This window comes from Telmatherina bonti (assembly GCF_933228915.1).
Source record: "Telmatherina bonti genome assembly, chromosome: 24".
In the NCBI taxonomy this organism is placed as follows: Eukaryota; Metazoa; Chordata; class Actinopteri; order Atheriniformes; family Telmatherinidae; genus Telmatherina; species Telmatherina bonti.
The window spans coordinates 9574126-9597710 of NC_136633.1; the positions used below are offsets into that span (position 1 = coordinate 9574126).

At 41.6% G+C, this 23585-nt stretch overlaps 1 protein-coding gene across 1 annotated transcript in view; it reads left to right on the forward strand.

The window, feature by feature from the left end:
* Positions 1-12252: 12252 nt before the first annotated feature.
* LOC306773751 (histone deacetylase 4-like) overlaps positions 12253-23585 on the forward strand; it is an 82971-nt gene continuing 71638 nt past the window's right edge. The window contains exon 1 of the mRNA XM_079263650.1: positions 12253-12409. Coding sequence (XP_079119776.1) covers positions 12388-12409 — 22 coding nt within the window. The 5' untranslated portion in view covers positions 12253-12387. The remainder of the gene's footprint in view (positions 12410-23585) is intronic.

Here is a 23585-nt window from a genome sequence, read left to right on the forward strand (position 1 = left end):
AATCAGAATGCGCCCCTAAAAAGAGCCCACCCATGAAAGGTTTGTGTCAGAAATGAAACCAAACAATCGAGAATCAAAACCAAAGACTGTGAAGCGCAACCAAAATAGCGAGAAGAGAGAAAGAAGAGGAGGAAACTGCAAACAAAACTAATCAATTTAACCAAATAAAAGCCAAATAGTTTTCATGATGATTGATCATTTTTGATTTTGAGATTCAGAGGTAAAATTTTAACTCATCTTTTAATGGTTTTAAAGATGTTTAGTTTTAGAAAGTTTTGGTTTTAATTGTTGTTTTTTGCTTGAGTTTTAAAAAGTTTTGCTTGGAGATTCTGAAACAAATCTGATTCCATAGATTTTTGTCGTAAAGATGGCTTTCAGACATCATGCTCCAAATAAGAAAAGACACACACACATGATGTAACGTCAGAGAGAAAGGAGGTGATGACTGCTCCCCTGGATGCAAAATAGTTAAACTAACATAATCAGCGACTTGGCAACCCGAGTGTGTTCACTGAATTGAAAATGTGCTGCTCTGGGCAATATAAGCCAATCTAATCCCTGCTTTGACATCACTGCTCTGGATGCACTCACACACTCGCACATATACACACATTAGAGCGTTTAATGCACGTCTGCGTCAGCAAAAGCCGTACACACAAACAATACAGATGCAGATGTCCAAAAGCAATTCTGCTCCCTCCGCTGTGCTTCTTTTTTTTTTTGGTTTTTTTTGTAACAACACAGTCATATTGATATGATGATTTAAAAAAAACACATCTGATTTATTTTTCATTTAAAAAGTTTTCAAAGCCAATTTAAAGATCACAATTTAAGTTTTCTTTTATAATTTGACAAAAGGTGTTATTTTAAAGGATTTGTTTCGCAGGCGGCCTTCACAAACTTGAATTAAATTCGCGCCTGAATTCATCCTTTAAATGGAAAAACTCGTCAACGGAGGAGGAAGGTCTTCAGTCTGAGGTTACAGCCCCAAACAGCTTACTCAAGCACACCATCAGAGATGCCTCCAAGACCTGCTGCCTTATGTAACCGAAGCTCCGCAGCTCATCCACAAATTACAGTATAATCCTCTGTTGCTATGGATACGGCTGTCCCAATGGGCCTCCCTTGTATTCCGAAGGAGGAGCGACCTCGATTAATAAATGCCAGTTGTAATGGAGCAGCACAAAGCCAGGGTCGGGTTAGAAATAATAAAAGAAGGTCTTGTGGTAGTAATAAAAATGTTGATGTGGACAGAGGGGAGGTCAGTGATGGAGCAACTAGACATCTGCCCCTGCCGAGATACCCTTGAGCAAGATGAGGAATTGCTGGTGGAGCGTGACCTCTTTGCCTAGTGTAGGAGGAGGTGAAATGAAAAGAAAAAAAAAACATAGTAAAGTCCTCTGTAGCAACAAATATTCATGTTATAATTGGTTAAAACAGTAATTCGTCATCGTATTAGATTAATTATCACATCTCACACCCTGACCACCTCCTACAGGGCACACTGAAATCATTATTAACACTACCGTACATTTTCCAATAGCTGGTGACTTTATCCCTGGAAATGGAGCTGAAAGTTCCACTCTGAACCATCTGGGCCGTACTGAGACCAGACGACATGGCGGCTCTTACCAGGAGGAGAAGTTGGAGGACAAGGTTCATGCCAGAAGAAGTGAGAAGTTGGGAGGTTGAGTTGTTAAGAGATAGTAATGAAAATAATGGTTTACCAAACCATTCACAATATTTTAGGAGTAACTGAGTTATAAACAGATATGTTTATCGAAACTGTTATGTTCTTCTGTGTAAAAACTTTATAATAACAGCTGTATATAACAAGTTACAATTAGTCAATTATCTCTGAAATTGACTACCTTGGAGTAATATTTGACCCTGACCTGTCCTTTGGCCCACATATTAAGCAGGTTACTAAAACAGCCTTCTTTCATTTACGTAATATAGCCAAAATTAGGGACATTCTGTCTCAGAGTGATGCAGAAAAACTTGTTCATGCTTTTGTTACTTCGAGACTAGATTACTGTAACTCTCTATTACTGGGCTGTCCTAAATATGCCCTGAAAAGCCTTCAGCTGATCCAGAATTCTGCAGCCTGAGTCCTGACCAGAACCAGCAGGAGAGATCATATTTCTCCAGTTTTAGCCTCTCTTCATTGGCTGCCTGTTGAATCTAGAATAGAATTTAAAATCCTTCTCCTTACATATAAAGCCCTCCACAACCAGGCACCACTATATATCAAAGACCTCATTGTTCCTTATATACCAAGCAGAGTACTTCGTTTGCAGACTGCAGGCTTACTTGTGGTTCCTAGAGTCTCAAAGAGCCGAGCAGGAGGCAGAGCCTTTGGTTATCAGGCCCCTCTCTTATGGAATAAGCTCCCAGTTAGTGTTAGGGAAGCAGACACCCTCCCCACCTTTAAGACTAGGCTGAAGACTTATCTTTTTGATAAGTCCTATAGCTAGGGATGGTTAGCATCCCTTAGTTATGCTGCTATAGGTTTAGACTGCTGAGGGACATTTCCTGATACACTGAGCTTCTTTCTCTTTCTCTTTATTTCTCTCTTTTAGTCCCCCCCCCCCCCCCAATAACAGTGTTGCATCATTAACATGTATGTCTCCTGTCTCAGCAGGTCTCCCTGGCCGGGAGTAGCAGTTCCTGTTGTCTGTTGTCTTTCTGTCCTCTTCCCCCCACACAGCAGAGGCAGATGGCTGCCTGTCCTGAGCCGGGTTCTGCCGGAGGTTTCCTTCCTGTTAAAAGGGAGTTTTTTCCTTCCCACTGTCGCCAGTGTGCTTGCTCAGGATGGGAGATTGAGTTGGACTCAACTCAATCTGTTGGTTTCCTTATATAGGCTATTATGATTTGGCCTTCATTATGTTTTCTTCTCTGTCCGTAAAGCGTCTTGAGATGGCATTGCCGTGATTTGACGCTATATAAATAAAGTTGAATTGAATTGACTACAAAGTGTGTATTTTAATGGCAGCTAAACAGAAATCAATTAATGTCACTTGGAGTACCCCAAGGGAGTTGTCTTGGTCCGTTTTTATTCACTATTTTTTACAAATGATTTACTGTAGATGTTAGATGAAAGTGACACAGTAATGTATGTAAACGTATCCACAATATACAACGTCAGCACACACTAAGAATGAATTAGAAACTGTCATAAAAAAGGAAATAAAGGGAGTTTCTGAATGGGTTAAAGCAAATAAACTAGTTCTGAATTCATCAAGAAATAGTAGCATGATTGTAGTGTCTGATTATAATATTGATGTTCATCATGTATATAAATCATATATATATATATATATATATATATATATATATATATATATATATATATATATATATATATATATATATATATATATATATATATATATATATACACACATATATGTAGCATGATTAATATATTATATACATATATATATATATAAATATATATATATATATGTATATAATATATTAATCATATATATATATATATATATATATATATATATATATATATATATATATATATATATATATATATATATATATATATATATATATTTAATTCTGTGTGGCCCTGCGATGGACTGGCGAGCTGTCCAGGGCATACCCTGCCTGTCGCCCAAAGCCACCTGGGATAGGCTCCAGCTTCCCCGCGACCCTGAATTGGATTCAGAAAATGAATGAATATATATATATATATTTTTTTTTTTTTTTTTTTTTTTTTTTTAATGTATTTTTTTTGTTGAATTTGCTGAAAACAAAATCACACAAAAATTATCAACCCATGGAGGTCTGGATTTGGAGTTCTACTCCAAATGAAAGTGGAAAAACACACTACAGGCTGATCCAACTTTGATGTAATGTCCTTTAAACAAGTCAAAATGAGGCTCAGTAGTGTGTGTGGCCCCCGCGTGCCTGTATGACCTCCCTACAACGCCTGGGCATGCTCCTGATGAGGCGGTGGATGTTCTCCTGAGGGATCTCCTCCCAGACCTGGACTAAAGCATCCGCCAACTCCTGGACAGTCTGTGGTGCAACTTGGCGTTGGTGGATGGAGCGAGACATGATGTCCCAGATGTGCTCAAATGGTTTCAGGTCTGGGGAACCGGCGGACCAGTCTATAACATCAATGCCTTCGTGTTGCAGGAACTGCTGACACACTCCAGCCACATGAGGTCTAGCATTGTCTTGCATTAGGAGGAACCCAGGGCCAACTTGTGTGGGTTGTAGACTCCGTCTCATGATACCACTGGAGCGAAATCACCGCCAGCATTCAAAAGTGACCAAAACATTAGAGAGGCGGTCCTGGGGATGGATTTGTCATATGTATACTAATGATCTCTAATAATCTTCTTCAGTAAATGTTAAAAAGCTGAAGTAAAAACAAAAGATATTGCGTAAAAGTCAAAGCATCCACTCTATGTATTATGGGATTGTACAGTCATTTTATTGGTTATTTTTTTCCTGTTTCCACCACATTTTTATTTTAGCAGCAAGATAATATTTATTTATTTGTCTCTTGACTCTTTTTACAATGTCGTTGCAACGATGTAATTCTGTTCATCAAACTATTTGTCTCAATTACAGCCTGCTCCAAAACTCAGCATTAATTTTTTTTAATTTTTTTTATCACATTTCTGCTCTCCTGTCCATCAGACCCAGAAACTAATCTTTCCAAATTTTTCTCTGAACCTTAGAGAGCTGTCAGAGGAGCCTGGGGATACGAGAGCAGACTTAATTCCCAGCGCCGCTGTGTAGTCTACCAGCATTTGGTGAATAATAACGCTGTCTCTGCCTGCAGATGTACAGAGACTGGTTAGCATATTACAATAATCTAGTCAGCTGAAACAGGCAGTGGTGTTTGCAGATTTGCCAGTGGGTGGCAGCTGAGATGCAAATCAAATCTAAAGTAATGGAAATAAAGACACATTGCATTAGAGCTGGCGGCAACTGGAGGACGTTTCATGGTGAAAATCTGGGAATAATGGATAAAAATATTTGTTTAAATTTGCAGCTGTTGGTGACGGAAAGAGCTGAGCAACAGAAAGGCTGGTAGAAACGCAGGAACAGATAGATTTTGTTGGTCAGAGGGAGTTTTCTGTCCTCCCAACCTCAGCTTCCTCTGCCATTGCTTTCAGAGACCTGCAAACGTTTAGAAAAGTTGTGTAGAACTGAGGAGAAAGGTTGCTCCAGTTTGGAAAGGAAGGTGTTTTTCCAGTTTTGCTTCATGCAGAGTTGGACAGTGTCTGCTTTGTTCCTATTTTTGGGTAAAATTCACCAAATTCTCTAAATAAGTGACTGTTTCACTGCAGGTAGGTTAGTTTAGCTTCTTACTTCCGAGCATCACAGCTACAATAACTTTGTTTTTTGCACTTTCATTAAATAAATGAGATATTCTTTAAAAGAAAACAAAAAAACAAGGTTTTTATCTGGCACCTTAAGAAATGTGCTCTTTTGCCACCAGAGATGCTTTTGCTACTTTTGTGTTGTGGGTTAATAAAAATCTAGATTGTCCCTTTTTTTCTGTGATTTTAAGATAAAATTTCACCTCAGTCCAACTTAAATTTACAGAAATTCTTTGTCTTATTTTAAGGATTTTCTAAACATTTGAATTTTGATGTTTAGGTGTGAATGCAGCAACCAGAAATTTCTCAACCATCACCTTTAGTTTTTCACTGTTAAATCGGACGTAAATGTAACCAATGCTTTGACAGGAGTTTTTCCTTCCACACTGCAGATGCTGAAATCTCTTCACTCAAACCATCTGATTCATCAAACTACCCAAAGTCTGCAATACAATGTTGCCTTTTTTGGATTTATGCTAACCAGTACACCCCAATATTGTACTTAACGGACCCTAAATGTCCAGAGTACGGACACTGACACTAGATGTAGGTTCCATATGAGATGAATATTGAAATACTGCTCCCAGTTTTCACTTCTCAGAGAACAAAATGCATTTACTGAGTCGATTTTAAACATATAATTTACTATATGTGATTATTTCCATGTCTTTGGAAGCTGTCTGTCAAACTGATCACTCAGTTTTTGTATTAGAAGAAGGATGTTGAATGTCATTCTTGTCCAATTAGGCACTTTGGATCTGGTCAAATAAGTCCAATACCTGATCAATTGACCATGTCAATGAATGTCCTTAGACTGTCAGACATGTTCCCTCTCTTCTCAGCCTTTTTCCAAATGTTGCACTTGTTAAAGTTACTCACAAAGCAGAGTGTATAGTTCCACTTTACATAGATACTAACCTTAGTATACAGAGATTCATTTAAAATCTCTGAATTGTTTCATGGATGACGAATTACAAAAACTATTTGCATTGTTCTGTTGGCTTCATCAGGCTGTGATCTCCAGATTTCCCTGGAGCGATCTGCAGCCAGATGAGCAAGGGGTGGATGGAACAGGAGATGGGAACAGCATCTGCAGGTGAACTCTGCATCGGTCGGTCACAGTGAAGAGGAAGCAGAGCCTAAAGGCAAAGCTCACAACTTACCGGTCAGTCTAAGTTCCTGCTCTCCCCTGTGGTCAAGAGCTATGACGAAAAGAACAAGGTTGGGAATAGAAGCAGCTAAGGTTAGTTTCCTCCACTGGGTGTCCAGGCTCTCCCTCAGTGATGGTGAGAAGCTCCGTCATTCAGAAGGGGGTCAGAGTACACATGGAGAGAAACATGATGAGGTGGGTTAGGGCATCTGGATAGGATGCCTCCTGGATGCTTCCCTGGTGAGGTGTCCCATTGGGATGAGACCTGGGGAAGACCCTGAACATACTGGAGGGACTACATCCCTGGGAGCGCCTTGGGATCCCCCCTGGACGAGCTAACAAATGTAGTTTGGGAGAGGGCAGCTCCTATTTTCAGATCCCAGCAGCAGAAATGGATGGATGTTACCTTTCCATAAAATCCCAAACTCCAAAAGACATATTTTGAAAGAAAACTTCATTTCTCATTATTTCAGATGTGCAAATCTTATATTTTTATTTACATTTTACACAACATCCCAACTTTAAGAGACAATTTGAACAGTAATAACTTCAAGTTATGCTTGAACAACGAATAAACATATTGCAAGTTAAAAGGGCAGCAATCACTCTCAGAAAGCAGCAAAGGCACATAAATGATTTGTGTAATCATATTATATGGTTGTCATTAAGATTAAAAATGCTATAAATGTGTTAGTTCGCCATTGATAGATTGCAAACTGGATGATATGGTACAATTTAATTAGACCAGTGTTTTTCAACCACTGTCCTGTGCCGTGAGAGATCATCAGGTGTGCCATGAAAAATGATCCAATTTCACCAAATTTGTCTAAAACAGGGGTGTCCAAAGTCGGTCCTCGAGGGCCGCTGTCCTGCAGGTTTCCCATGTATTCCTGTTCCAACACATCTAGCTTCCACTAAATGGATCAAACAGCCAATGACGTGCACAACTGATTAAGCTCTACTACTTATTAATTTGAATCAGGTGTGTCTGAGCAGGGATACATAGAAAACCTGCAGGATTCTGGCCCTCGAGGACCGGAGCTGGACACCTCTGGTCTAAAAAGTCGCTTTGTGTCCATCCAACAGACCCAGGCCTGTGAAAGGTCATAAAATTACTTTTTCTTTTGTTTTTTTCTGATTTATATTATTTGTATAGGCTTTTTTTTTTTTTTTTTTTTTTTTTCTTTTTTAAAGTTGGTTTGTGGTGTGATTTTGTGAGTGGAAAAAGTATACCTTGGCTTGAAAAAGGTTGAAAAACACTGAATTAGACGAAAGGGCAGATTATCCAATGGGCATTATGAGCGCGGGCCAAGGGGCCCATGCCCACGTTGGGCAAACACCAGCAGTTTGGACATAAAACAAAATGTACATAAAAGCCACATAGTTCCACCACAGTGTCTAGTGTATTGCTATTGGCACCACTGGCTGAGAGATAATAGAAATGTCGTTTTGTAGTGTATCATTTACAATTTTCACAATCCGTGCGTTTACATGGGAGTTTCAATTCCTGTTTAATTCCAAATAAAAGTTAAGTCCGCTTTAAAATGCTGAAAAACGACCATGTAAACACTAAATTCCTAATGGTAATTTTTATTCGGAATTAAACTTAATTTCATGTAAGTGTCTGGTTTATTCGCATTTTAATTCCGAACTATTTAATTTCTCTGTCATGTAAACCTTCATTCCGCTCTAAGTTAATTCCGGTTGTTCTGAGCATGCTCGTTACCTTGTCCTGTCCCGATGACGCGCGTTGTTTTGCCTCTCGTGTTCTGTACTATTTCTTGTCTATCTTTCTTTGCCTTCTCAGTTGCTGCAAAAAGTGAAGTAGTATGCTACATTTATAAAAAAAAAATATAGAAAACTGGTACTTATTATGTAGTTTTTACAAGTTACGACTGAAAAGAAACAGGGAGCTAACTTTGTATATTTCTGGTATACGTCATACGTCTCTGTCCAATCAGAACCCTTCCCAAACCGCTGCTATAAAGAGGAATTGAGTGAGGATGTGTTTCATGTTGATGTTCATCCTGAATTATTATTTTCATGTAAACTCGTAACAGAATTTAATTAATTAATTAAGAAAAAACATATAACCGTACCCAATGTTGTGGTGGGGAAGGGGGGCCCTGGAACACTGTGGGCCCAGGGACCTGTGCACTTTTAGTCCTGCCCTGATTAGACAATATAAAAAAAATATGGAGTAAAATTTCGCTGTGAAATGCAAAAAGTGATTACAAACTAAGATAAATGGTTGCATATGGGTTAGAATTCCAGATTCTGGACAGGAAAAAGTTGTTTAAAACAAAGTATTGAGTCGCTGACAGACTGCATGCAGGAATATTACAACCCAGGACACGCCCAGAGACGCTTTCCTGATCGGTGACAGAGCTATTTTCGACACGATTCATCCAAACAACCAGGTAAGTACACACATATCAGCCGAATACAAGCAGATGATCACATTTCCATCCGGCTGACCCCGCCTCTGGTTAATGCAGGGTCCGCTCCATGTGACGCTGGAGCTGGAACAAAAATCCAGTATGGCGGAATCTGTCAGGAGATGAATTTTTTCCGTAACACCCCCCCTCTGAGCTGAGAAAAACCCCGGAGACCTAACATGGGAGCGATATAACCCCTATGTGGGACACATGTTGGCAGGATTTGTCTCCTGTTGGCCCGTGTAGGTGAGCTGCTGGTGCGTTTGGGTCCGCTCCGGATCAATGTGTTGCTGATGGTTCAGGCGGGGATGCGACGCACAGATATGTTCATCAAAACAATGTCCGGCTCAACTTTCCACGCCGCTCCGCTTCGCTTTCGCTTTCCAGGTTACGTTTAAAAGGCTGCGTTTCTGTCTGAACACGGTAGGAATAATTTCAGGTCTTTTAAATGAGATTTAACTACGATTTTTCCATGCGGGGTTTGTTCCACTGTTGCGGGCGGGAAGTGTGTAGGGGGGAAATTGGACGGGCGGTGTTTATCACGCCGATTGTTTGTTGCTGAACTATTTATAGAGCACAGTCGAGCTTTAGGCTTTATAGACTGTGGCAACACTTCTCTAACGCCTTTTAGTCGTGTTGTTTAAAGAAAATAAATGCGTGAAACAAAGGTCCAGGCCTGTGTGAGTGTGTGTGAATGGTTCGGGATGGGCGGTGGTAATGCTCTGCATGCGTCAATATTCTGTTTTTTTGTGAATGGGGGCGTACAGGCTGGTGGAGATGTTAAAGCAGCACCAAAACAACACGTCAGGACTGTTTTAAAGTGTGGCTTACCACATGCGATGGGGTTTGTTGGTAAATATTTGTTAGAAGGTTTGTGATGTTTGTGTTTGGGCAACAAGCGGACCCCTTTATTTATAGGACAGGCACTTCATCATAGTGTCATGATGAATCAAAGTCATCCAGTTATTTGATTGTAATGGACGCCTTTCTGTAATATTGGTGTAATTTTGCTCCGTCAAACTGCTTCCCAGTTTTCTGATTTCTTTATATTGGGCTCCAGGGCACGTCTCCCCAGTTCTGTCACCCTGCATCAAGCCAAATCATTTTAGGGACAATAGCATTGGACACTCAGATGAATGCCCCTCCCGAGACAGATGAGATGCCCTGGGAGGATCGGTGTTGCGGGAACCCCTCGGAGTGGCAGCTACCCCCCATGACACACACATTTGGAGCTCCCCTCCCTTCCTTACTCTGCTTTTCTATCCCTGTGCAGTGACCGACTTTTTCGGGGGGCAATTTGTCCTGCGGCTGCACTGTCTGTCCCTCTTGTCTTGACCCCCCCTTCCCCTTCTCTTTAATGCACACACACACACACATGTGCATCTATCCGGCTTCAAAGAACCTTTGAGACCTCAGCCAACACACACAAGGGCGTGAACATGCACGCTATCCCCTCCAACACACACCAACCTCGCCCCTGGCAGTTTTGCCCCCCTCTATTTGCAGGGCTGTAACTGACTGGGTGCTTTAGGCCCGAGCTGTGATTATATCTGACAGTTATGCTTTGGGTGCAAAAAATTTAGCCTGCTCCCAAAAAAACCCAAAGAGAAGTGCGACCGTTTATTAGCGGAACCAACACGACGTCCAGTCACAAACCCCTAAAAACAAAAAGAAAGAAGGCTGATTGTAAATCTATGAAGGAATCAACGTTGCCTGTTGAGTGAAATTCATATTGATGAGAGTAACAGGACCGCTTTGCCTGTTTCTGCTTGAAATTTTTTGAGCACCAAGGTTAAAAAAAAAAAAATATGTGCAGGGCGAGCAATTTATCGCCTGGTTGGTTTACAGCTTTTTGCAGTCTGTGGTCTTGGATTACCATGGCAACAGCTTTCTACCATTTAGTAACCAAGTAATGGAACCGAATCGTCAACAGTGACAAACAGAAAGCTGTAAGATTATTGTAGACATGGAAATACTGTTATGTATATTCTGATACTGGTTTACACAGTTTGAGAACTGGAACCAGTTCCTCCACTTGGCTCCACCCATTGGTTTTCCAGAGCTTCACCTTTTCGTTTGGAGCTCAGAAAGTGGTTCTCACATAGATGAGCACCTAAAAGAATTGGTTTGTCCATCGTAAGGGAGCCCAGCAAAGAACAACACATTTAATGGTTATGTCTCACGTGGCCAGCAGAGGAGTTGTTGTTCGTCCTCGCTCTTTGTTCATATTTCATTTCTTAAAACCAGTTTTTTATGGTTGCTTCCAATTTTAAGCTTGTGAAGTGAACATCATACGGTTGTTTACGGCTCACAGGTGTCAAACTCCAGTCCTGTAGGGCCGCTATCCTGCAGGTTTATGGTTTCCATCCTCCAACAGACCTGATCAAAATTCAAAAATTGGTTGACAAGAAGCTGCTGGATCCATTTGGTTTGAATCAGCTGTGTTGGTAGAGGGAAACAACAAAAACCTGCCGGATACCGGCCCTTTAGGACTAGAGTTTGACACCCCTGGGTCAGAACTTTGATTCAACCAATCACAGAGCAGCTTCTCTGCGTAAAGGTTTATTTATCGGCTGCAGTTCATGCAGTGTCGCCGCAAATAACAAGCGATGCTCGATCCAGTAGTTAGGAGAACTATGCAAAGTTCCTGCAGTAAAACAACCTCTTTAGCAGCCATATTCTAAGGCTTGAAGGACGGTTGCATCATGAGTTTTCCTGCTTCGCTTTTGCACCAAACGTCATGAATTCTAAACCAAAGTTTGCAAAATGAAACAACAAAGAAAATGAGTTTAGATGATGGATTAATAATTCTTTTTTTTTTTTTTTTTTTTTTTTAAGAATGAGGTTATTAGATATCGGACTACATGGACTTCTCAGCATTTTACACACTAAGCTGACTTCTTCAGTCTTCTGTCGTTGAAAGATCAAAACCATGAATGAAAAGAAAACGTTTCAGACGTCTAACTTGTGCTTATGTTGCGATTTTTAGCTCCTGATACCAGTTCTTATATCTCATTTTGTGCTGAGGTGATGTAAAAATAGCCATTTTCTCAGATTTAAGATCTGTAAATCCATCTGTAACGGTCTAAATCTCCGGGTGTTTTATTAGAAGCTGTAACTTTTAAAACAGTAACACCTTCTGTTTCGCCTTGCAGGTTGGTATTGGTGCTAATCGGAGAAGCCAAACCATTAGGCTAATGGAGATTGGCTGCTGCTGGACGTCTGCTACCTGTTTCCCGTATGAACCTGCAGAGTGTTGGATCAACCCGAGCACTCTTACACACCTGAGGTTACAGACTTCCACAGTTTTGGCAGGATAACTCGTAAATTACACCTGCACCTGGACACATCCACTCCCTTTTATTCTGCCAAACACACCCATACTGTACCAGGTGCGTGCTCGTTGTGCGGCGTGGACACCCACCAGACTGACCTGTCAGCCATGACATCGCACAGTCACCAAGGTAAGAGCTTCGTCAACAGCACCATGTGCAGAAATCTTCCTCAGTTTTGATATTTTATTTCCTATTTACAGTTTTCCAGGAAATACAAACAGATGGTTACTGCGTTTCGTTGATATTGAATTTTTCCCAAAGTATATTGCAAATACTTACGTTTTAGGATGTTGGCCGACTGCAGTGAAGCATTTCTCTGCATCGTCGTCAGCGTGCAGCTGAAGCACGCCGGGAATCTCCAACAGAATTTGTCACTGTCACTGGTGGAGTAATGAGAATTTAGCTCCTCGGTTCAGTCACACCAGGGCAAATCTGTCTGGCGTTTCATCTGCCGTGTTGATGAATGCGAACATTTTGATTAGCAGAAGAGACAGATCGAGGCTCACTAAAACCCAATAAAACATTTTAATCTGGTTTTATGACTGGTAATGGACTTAATTCAATATGAATGAGCGCCGGAGTGTGAGAGGGAAAGTCCATAAGATCATCTCATTAAGAGTCTGCTTTAGTCTTTGACACCTAATCAAGCTCAGTTTAGAAGCGTTGGCTTGCGTTTTAGCAAAGGTGATGAATTATTCTGTAAGCAGCTGGCAGATGAAAAGCCTCGCCTCCTGCCCTGGTCGCTGTGGTACCTGACAGCGGCGACCATGTTTACTTTGTACACCTGGGAGTGTGTGCAGTATAAATATCACAGCTGAGGCAACCATGGAGCCTCAAGGGATTTGGAGGGAGCTGCAGCCTCAGCCAGCGTCCTCAACGCTCCCAACATCTCCATTGCTTGCACACCTGAACGCACCACACAGTATATAGAGCAGATACCTTGCACGTGCTAATAAAGCTGTATATATCCTTGTTCCATGGTAGGGGCGAGCGCATCAGTTGGTTAGATCTACCTCAGACTATGGTGGCTCAGCGGTTAGACAGTTCGGCTTTTATTATCTTCTGAATGTCGCAGCGATCTTCACTAATCATAGACTGTATATAAAAAGATGGGCAGAGCTTCCGCAACGTCACCCGTAGGTTTCTGAAGAGCTGAATTGAAGCTCGGTGGGCGGTTCCTACCATCGCCATCTTGGCAGGGGCATGCGTGTCGTCTTGCCCGTAAAATACAAATATGGGAAAAGAGGTGGAGCTGAGAGGGGGGGCTGTGAGCGTCATGGTGGATGATTGACATCAAGCGAACTCCGAGCTTTATGTAGCTAAAAGCTAACCGAGCTAACCTGGCGATAACAGGAGCTAACCAGCTAACGGAGGTAAGCGGGCTAAAGCTAAGTCACGTTAACCGGCTAAAAACCGCGGTTGTTCTACGTTCTTCTTACTTGAAGCGGGAGATCGGGTACCTGTCAATCAAAAGGACACGCCCCTAAATATGCCAAACTTCGAGATTAAATTACTTTTAAACGGGCGTGTTAGAAAAAAAATCACTCAGCCAAAAATGGGTTTTTGAACCAGGCTGTTAACATGTTTATTTCGGCTGTAAACGTGTTTATTTCTGCTGTAAACATGTTTATTTCTGCTGTGAAGTTGGTCTTTTTAACATGGGAGTCTATGGGGATTTGCGCTGTTTTGCAGCCCCTAGTGGATGAAGGGGGAACTGCAGTTTTGTGCACTTTCCGCAAAGGCTTCACTTTTAACCGCCGGAGGCTCCGTCCATCTTTTATATGCCGTCTATGCCACGAACACACGCCAGCAATAACAAGTAAAGAAACACTTTCTCTGATTTGATTCCAGCTGGTTTCAGAGACGTCATGCAGGAGCAGGTTTACGACTGCGTTGCATCACCTCCTCTTATAACAACTCTGTGAGCTTTAAGGACGTGAATGCAGAAACAGCAGTTTTTCAGAGGTGAAATGTTTTCCCAGCTGCCCTGCAAACAGCCGTGCTGTTGGGAGGCTTGGCATCGCCTTGCTGAAATAAGCAAGTTGTTCCCTGAAAGGGATGCCGTCTGGGTGGCAGCTTGCTTTGCTCCCAAATCTGTTTCTATCACGAACACATGAATGATCCTTTGAGTTGCATGCTGATGACAGGCGCATGTGGCGTTCAGGGTTCCTTATAACCATGAATCATTTATTCATTTTTATTAATACGCCGGTTATAAGCTGTCACAACAGTCAAATTAGTCTGCCTGCAGATTCTGTGCAGTCTGTGTGAAAAGTTCACTCTCACGCTGCTCCCGAGGCGGATTCATGAAATGAAGCCGTGCTTTCCACGCTCAGCAACCACTTGATTAGCTCCACTTTGGACCGTGTTGAGTCCATAGATGCTTCTGTAATAAGAAAACACACGTTGTCAGTAGTCCACGCTGAATATCACGAAGTCAGTTTTGGTTTGCTTTGAACAGTGCAGGGACACACACTTTGGGTATTTATCCAACCATCAGTGAAAAGAAACTAGACGGATTGATGTTACCTGCCTTAGCTATTAAATTTTTTTTTTTTTAGGTTTCTGAAGAGCTGAATTGAAGCTCGGTGGGCGGTTCCTACCATCGCCATCTTGGCAGGGGCATGCGTGTCGTCTCACCCGGAAAATACAAATATGGGCAAAGAGGTGGAGCTGAGAGGGGGGCTGTGAGCGTCATGGTGGATGATTGGAGCGAACTCCGAACTTTCTGTAGCTAAGAGCTAACCGAGCTAACCCTGAGATAACAGAAGCTAACCAGCTTACGGAGGTAAGCGGCTAAAGCTAAGTCACGTTGTTAACCGGCTAAAAACTGCGGTTGTTCTACATTCTTCTTCCTTGAAGCGGAAGATTGGGTACCTGTCAATCAAAAGGACACGCCCCTAAGTATGCCGAACTTAAAGATTAAATTACTTTTAAACAGGTGAGTTAGAAAAAAATTCACTCCCCCCACAATTGTCATGAAGGTAAACCTGACCTATTGAACCTAAAATAGATTTTTGAACCAGGCTGTAAACATGTTTATTTCTGCTGTGAAGTTGGTCTTTTCAACATGGGAGTCTATGGGGATTCGCTCTGTTTTGCAGCCCCTAGTGGATGAAGGGGGAACTGCAGTTTTATGCACTTCTGTATCGGCTTCACTTTTAACTGTTGGAGGCTCCGTCCATCTTTCATGTACGGTCTCTGTTTGATCCTATTCCTATCAATACCTTCGTTAGGTTCTTCACAATCCGACCACGTGATTTCACATTTCCAGAACCGCCAACGAAGCATCCCTGACATGCTTATGTTTTGGTTGTGTTTGTTGTCACAGTTCCCAAAACAGAGTCGCCGTCCGAGCAAACAGACAGGGATTCTGATGGATTCTTATGGTTTTTCTTATATCTCCCACATTTCCAACAAACATCATCCGATGGGAACGCCTTAAACTTCCACCTATAAACTGGTAAAGACTTCCTTATTATCATTACATCGTAACTTTTTCAGGCTTATTTTGTCAGAAGGAGACAAACTGATTAAATCACGGAGCAGCTGTGAACACGGCCTCGTCAGGAAAGTTTCCTGTTTGCTGGCGACAAGCAGCAGCTGACAGATAAACCAACCAGCTCCTGTCTACACACAACACACACACTTCTTTCTACCTTCAGGTCTCCATTACCTCTCATCTCCACGGTTTGCTTGGATGGCACTCCTCTCCATAAAACAAACATGATCCTCTGTGTGGAAGCAGGAGATGTTCCCCCAGTTCGGGTTGAAAAGCCCCCGAGGAGTCGGTCGGGCCCTCAGACGGGGGTTCATCAGAGGGGGCGGGCTTCAGTTTGAGTGACAGCTCAGAGACACACCTGTTGGACGGCAGGCGGGAGACGGAGGCGGGAGACGTTTAAGGAAAGAAATGAACAACAGTTTGACTTTGAGGCACCTGTCTGATGTCTTCCTTTTTGCTTTCTAGACGGAGATATTTGCAGACAGAAGATCAGGACAAGTAGCTTGATGTTCAGTCTGATAATAATTCTCCGGAAGAAACAAACGCTTCACATCGTGTCGAGTTGAACGAATTGATTGTCATCATTCCTGTACGAGCAGCGTGATCCCAGCTTTGCTTTGTACTTATTTCCAGTCCGCCAGCAGCCTCATGAGTAAAGCCTCAGTTTACGTGTGTGTGTGTGTGTGTGTGTGTGTGTGTGTGTGTGTGTGTGTGTGTGTGTGTGTGTGTGTGTGTGTGTGTGTGTGTGTGTGAGCTCTGGCTGATGTTTGTCAGCCTGTTTATGTGCCATTTTTGTAATCTGTAAATGAGCTTACTAGAGCGCACTTTTCTTTCTTTTTTTTTTCCATGCAGGACTTACTCATTTTCTTTATTACAGCAGCAGTTGGGATTTTTAGATTAAATATCATTTACCATAAATCTCTTCTCAGAAAAGGGAAATGTAAAACGCTTTGTGGGGTTGTTATTTCCCAGAACAAAAGGGGGGCCATGCCGATAAGACCCGGCCTGTCGGCAAACAGGCCGCAGCGTTTCCACGGGACGGATTCCTCTCACACTTTTTCTTTCTTTCTTTTATTTTTTTTACTTTTATCAGAAGTTTGTTGTCCGCTCTCGCTTTTAAAAGAGCAAACATGCCGAGCATCAATGGTTTGTAGATTAATTAGTCATTTATAGTCGTTAGAGTAAACTTGAAGTGGATTTTAAGTAAAAAAAAAAACATGGAAATTTGGTTTTTAGATCATTTATATGAGAATTATTTGCTTCTAACATGAGTAGAAAAGCCAAACCAGCTGCAAAATAGTATTTAAAGTAATTTCTTCGTCCGCAGTTTATGATTCATTTACACTTTAATGGTTTATTTTTACGCAGAATGGTCTGAACACAGACGCAGACACTTCAAATAGCTGTTTATCCCTTCCGATTGGTGGTCTGGGTTTCCTTTTATCTAGATAAAGACTGAGACTTCAACCAGATATTGGGTGAAAAAAAAAAGGCAAATAATGTCGGATATCGTTGTAAATGCTTATATTTAGGTGATAAAGATGAAGGGTGGCAATGATTTGTTTGCCTCTTAGTCAGAAGTTCGCTGGCTTTCCAGGAAAGTCTGCATGGTGTGTATGAGTGAGAGCTGTGGCTGCATGTGACACACACACACACACACACACACTCACACTGTGAAAGCTGCTAAGTAAGCGTCATGTCCCGTATTTGTGAATGATCGGGTTGAACTTCAGATGATCGTATGTGAGAAAATTAAAAATTAACCCGTTCCGTGAAGGCTATCAGAAGCGAGGCTTGGGATATAAAGCGGCGGTCAGATTAGACTTTTACTGCTTTATTTTCCAGGGTCTGTGTGGGTGTGAGCGCCATTTATGGCTCGGAACTAGTGAACTTGACACAATGCTCCTTTGCTCGAAGGCTCAGCAGTATCTAGGTTACAAGCGCCTTTTTCTAGGTTTGTTCGGCTTTAAACAACACAAATAAGTGAATATAAAACCAGTTAGAGCATTAAATGGGGACTGCCAGGGTATTGTTTGGACTGGCGTTGAAGATTTGACCATTTGTCTTTGTGGCGTTGCATCTGCATACTAGAGACAAACTGCTTGGGTTGATCAGGGTTGTATTTATAGACGGATGAAAAGGGAATTCCTGTTATTTACATATCTAGCCTGTTTTATTTCATTTGGATACTTTCTTGTTTTGTCCAGGGTTTTCTGATATCGTTCGACACTTTGCAGTTGAAGCTACAGAATGATGGTAGTGTGAGAAGTTGGGAGGTTTTTGTGCACCGTATGCTAATGTTGTTTAATTCAACGCTTTAAAGTCCCATCTGAAATGGTTCTACCAAGGAGATCATCGTAACCTGCTTAACAGATTGGATGTATTCCAGGAATTTATTAGAGTGCATTAGTTTGAACTTGTAGACATAAAATCATTTGTGTGTTCCTGGAAACAAACTAAGACTTAATAAAAAAAAATTAAAAAAAATGCTGTTTTAGCTGTTTGTTTTGGTAATCTTGAACTTTTGAACTTGAGGAGTTATGAAATATATCACAGTGCCTTGCAGTGGCAGGTCAGGGTTCCTAGCGGAGCTGGGATTGATGGGGGAGTTCATGTTCGCTCGCTGCCACACATCCGACGGGCTGATCCGGTCGGCTTGCTGGGTTCTGAGTTTGGCGGTGGCGGCTTGTCTCCCATGGAATCATGGGAGACAACAAGTCTCCCAACAAGTCATGGACCAAGTCGCACGATCACTGATCACCATTCATGCCTGGTATATTGCCCTGATCTTATCAACCTGCGTGTTGACATTAGACCGAAGAAAGATGGACTGAGCCTCCCGCGGTTAAAAGTGAAGCCTATGTGGAAGTGCATAAAACTGCAGTTCCCCCTTCATCCACTAGGGGCTGTAAAACAGAGCAAATCCCCATAGACTCCCATGTTAAAAAGACCAACTTCACAGCAGAAATAAACATGTTTACAGCCTGGTTCAAAAATCCATTTTAGGTTTAATAGGTCAGGTTTACCTTCATGACAATTGTGGGGGGAAAGAATGTTTTTCTAACTCGCCCGTTTAAAAGTAATTTAATCTCGAAATTCGGCATATTTAGGGGCGTGTCCTTTTGATTGACAGGTGCCCGATCTCCCGCTTCAAGTCAGAAGAACGTAGAACAACCGCGGTTTTTAGCCGGTTAACAACGTGACTTAGCTTTAGCCCGCTTACCTCCGTTAGCTGTTTAGCTCCTGTTATCTCCAGGTTAGCTCGGTTAGCTCTTAGCTACAGAAAGCTCGGAGTTCGCTCGATGTCAATCATCCACCATGACGCTCACAGCCCCCCCTCTCAGCTCCACCTCTTTGCCGATATTTGTATTATCCTGGCGAGACGACACGCATGCCCCTGCCAAGATGGTGATGGTAGGAACCGCCCACCGAGCTTCAATTCAGCTCTTCAAAACCTACGGATGACGTCACGGAAGCTCCGTCCATCTTTTTATATACAGTCTATGATGCTAACACAGTCACTGTGTTGTGTGGGTTTAATCACCAACAACTACAGTTCTGTTCATATTCTTTTCTTGTGTTGCTGATGTTATTGTTGTCATTCGTTTTTATTTTGTCTAGCCTGTATGTGTTTCTGTAGGTACTCCCGATGGTTGTCAGCTTCATTGTTACTTGAAGATGCTGCAGGTGGTTTCATTGCAGGTGTAGTGGCTGCATGTCTGGTTAGCTCCACCAAGGTGGGGTGGAGGTTTAGTTTGAGGCAGGATTGACTAATATGTCTGTTTGTCTGTCTGTTAGCAACATAACTCTGAAAGTTATGTTAATGAAATTTTCAGCAAACAATGGAATAAAGAAAAATTGATTAGATTTTGCGGTTATGCGTATAATTGCCTGGATTCAGGAATTATTGAAAGGAATTTTTACTACGGGGAAATCGGGATAATTCTCCCAATATAGCTTCTTATTTAAAAATAATGCTCACAATTATTGGAAAAAAGAAATGACAATAACTCAAGTTTAATTTGAACAGCTGATGCTGTTTTCTAACTGGTGGATCCTTGTCTCCTTTCTTTGTTTTTCTTGTGCATGTTACTCCTTTCTTTTATATCCACCCCTCTTTTCAGATTCTGCATTAATATAATAATTCAGCAATAGACAAATGTAGAAAGAAAGAATAAAAGATGTTACCCAGATAGGCTTCATATGCACAAAGTAAATGTGTTCGGCTTCCAGACCACCATTTAGCTTGCCATGATGCTGAACAGGACAAGTTGTGAAGGAAAAATTCGTAATTTAATATATTTATATGTCTGAGCAGTGTAACCTCACCAGATCATGTGAGTTTCTGTGGAGCTGAGGCGAGAGACGGCTGTCACTGTTCAGCAGCTACTTCCCAGCAGCGCGAGTAATATCTCTGTGTCTGTATGTCAGCTGTCCATCCATGTAGCTGCTGTTTTTTACTCTTTTTCAGTAGAATTACAGAGTTTTTAGCAATAAAAACAGGTTGAAAGTGTATTCAGGAAAGTTTAGCGGAGCAGAGTTACAGTTAGTTCATACTTGTTTCTGTTTTGGTTTCAACTGGTTGAAATGTGAGATTCCACCATCATGGTGATTTTAACAGGTTTTTTTATTATGCGGGGTGCATGATTCATTGCTCCCAAGATTTACCCAATTTGCGAGACAAATTACCGTCTTTTAGATAGCCATAAATAATCCTCTAAATTATCTGTAAGGAGGCACAAATTGTTTAGATTATCTTCTAAGGTTGTATAAAATTCTTTCCAAACCTACAAAGGGAGCATATTTTCATGCCACAGTAAAGAAAAAACTAAGTTATTGCGTTTTTACAACTAAAACCAGTTTGACTAAAGTTACATGAAATCGAACTTTGAAACCAGATTAACACACTTAGGTCATGCAGTTGGAGGTTATGTTAGTCCTGCATGCACATCAGGGATCCCAAACAAATGTGTCAATCCGTTCGCTTACATGGGAGATTTTATTCCTGCTTAATTCCGAATAAAGGTTAATTCTGCTTTAAACTGATGATAAATGACCATGTAAACACTTAATTCCTAATGTTAATTTCTATTTGGATTTAAACTTAATTCCGATGTAAGAGGCTGGTTTATTCAAATTTAAATTCCGAACTATTTGATTCCGGTTGTTCTGAGCATGCTCGTTACCTTGTCCTGTCCCGATGACGCGCGTTGTTTTGCCTACCGTGTTCAGTGGTCTATCGTTCTTCTCCTTCTCAGTTGCTGCAGAAAGTGAAGTAGTATGCTCGTGTTGAGCTGCTACTTCACATTTATCATAAAAATAGCGGCAAAACTGGTACTTATTATGTAGTTTTTACAAGTTACGATTGAAAAGACGAGAAGCAGGGACAACTCATAACAACTGTGGGGGGAAAGAATGTTTTTCTAACTTGCCCATTTAAAAGTAATTTAACCTTGAAGTTTGGCATATTTTAGGGGGCGTGTCCTTTTGATTGACAGGTACCCGATCTCCCGCTTCAAGTAAGAAGAACGTAGAACAACCGTGGTTTTTAGCCGGTTAACAACATGGCTTAGCTTTAGCGCGCTTACCTCCGTTAGCTGGTTAGCTCCTGTTATCTCCGATTATCTCCGGGTTAGCACGGTTAGTTTTTAGCTACAGGCAGGTCAGAGTTCGCTAGATGTCGATCATCCACCATGACGCCCACAGCCCCCCCTCTCAGCTCCACCTCTTGGCCCATATTTGTATTTTCCGGGTGAGACGACACACATGCCTCAGCCAAGATGGTGATGGTAGGAACCGCCCACCGAGCTTCAATTCAGCTCTTCAGAAACCTACGGGTGACGTCACGGAGGCTCCACCCATCTTTCTGTATACAGTCTATTGATGAAACTGGTACTAATTACGTAGTTTTTACAAGTTACGACTAAAAAAACGAGAAGCAGGGAGCCTACTTCGTTAATTTCCGGTATACATCATACGTCACGTGCACCCTCTGTCCAATCAAGAACCCTTCCCAACCTGCCGCTCTGTAGAGGAATGAAGTGAGGTTGTGTTTCATGTAAACTTTCTTTCGGAATTCTTATTTTCATGTAAACTCATAGGAGAACACGTTAATTCCGAATTAAAAAACACCATGTAACCGTAGCCAGTGTGAAACTTAATATCAAACCCATTTGAATCCATTTGATTTTAATCGTTGAATGAGGGAGGCATCTTGAACATGCAGGGCAGTGGCCCTTGACGACAACGATTTGTGATCCTTTATGTGTACATTTAACCAGAGACACGGGCCCAGACATAGTGCACATGCTCCAAACTTGAATCTTTTTGCAAAAACTATTCATAATAAAGCTGCTCTGTGTCATTAATTTGTGATTGATGACCATTGAGATAGTAGAAAGTGTTGCATCAGTCATGTGTGTAGTGAGACAGGCATGCCGGTCCAGTTAAATAACCACAAACTTTATCCCAGTGGCTGCAGAACATCTTTTTGACTTGCAAAAGACATGCCTATTAAAAAGCACTCCTTCCTGTTTTTTGTAAACTACTTCCCTCAATATGAATACCAAGCACGCATTATTTGCTGGATAAACAAAGCAGGTCTGAAGTACTAACTTGTCCTTTTCTTCCCAAAATTCCCAGCTTCTTTTTATTTATTTTGATATAGAATGAAATATAATGTACCTTCAATGAGTTAATGAGTGTTACCAGTTCACACAACTTCTGTCCAGCTTTTTAGAAAACTGGGGTCTTCATGACCGCTAAACCATTAAGCTACATGGCTGCTTCTAAAGTTGATCAATTACAAGTAATTACAGTATATCTATATTTTAGTGTGTTACTTGGAGTGAGTCATTAGTTTGAGGAAATAAATGATATGATGAGAGTGTAATCTGGCTAATTTTTCCCCCCAACACACCAGTTTAAAACCAGCTCGGCTCCAGCTTCTCTGTGTGAGTGCAACTGGGAGTGCACGTTTACTATCTGGTCAGTAGGGAGTTTTGGCAGGAACGCCGAGGGACGGCTGCTGACGTAAAGCACGATCCAGGCAAAGCAGTGGCACGCATGCATATAGTGGGGGTGTGGGGTTTTCCTGCCCCTCGCTGCTGTGGGTGATTGGACTGGAGGGAGGCAGAGCGGGTGATGTAGTTTACTGTATAAGCTGTCTTTGCTTACATCAAACCTTTTGGATTGATGCTTTGTTGTCCCTGCTTGTCCCTTCAGGCCTTCCTGGCTACATTCTAGATTGCTGTTTTGACTGAAACTGAATCTTGCATGTTTATGACGGTGGGATTTTGGAAATCTCCTGATTATCTCGTATTAATGATTACCACAGTCGCCAAAAGAGAAGAAAGAAGATGGTACATTTTTACCTCGTTTGTACGATTACTGTCTCATCTCTTGGTTTTGACAAACACGGCAGTACAGTGTGTACACAGATCTCATATGTCTATAATATAGATTTGCTTTTTATTACAGCTGCCAGATACTGTTAAGCAGTGGCGTAGAGATTTAAGGAACTGACTTGGGACTGGGAGGTTAGTGTCTGCTGCTGGGAAATACTGAATGAGAAGAAGGGAAAGCCTTTCTGCAATAGATGTGAAGGCAAGATGAAGGTTTATAGACTTTTATGTTTAAATTTATATCTCCCTCATCCTGATTTCTGCCCTGAAGTGCCTTTAAGTGATCCCTTTTCATCCTTGTCTCCAAATGCACGCAAAATATACATTACACTGCTTAAACCCGGGGGTGGAAGGGTTAAAAGCTTTCACTGCAATAAAGAGGGCCCGGCTTATCCCTGTT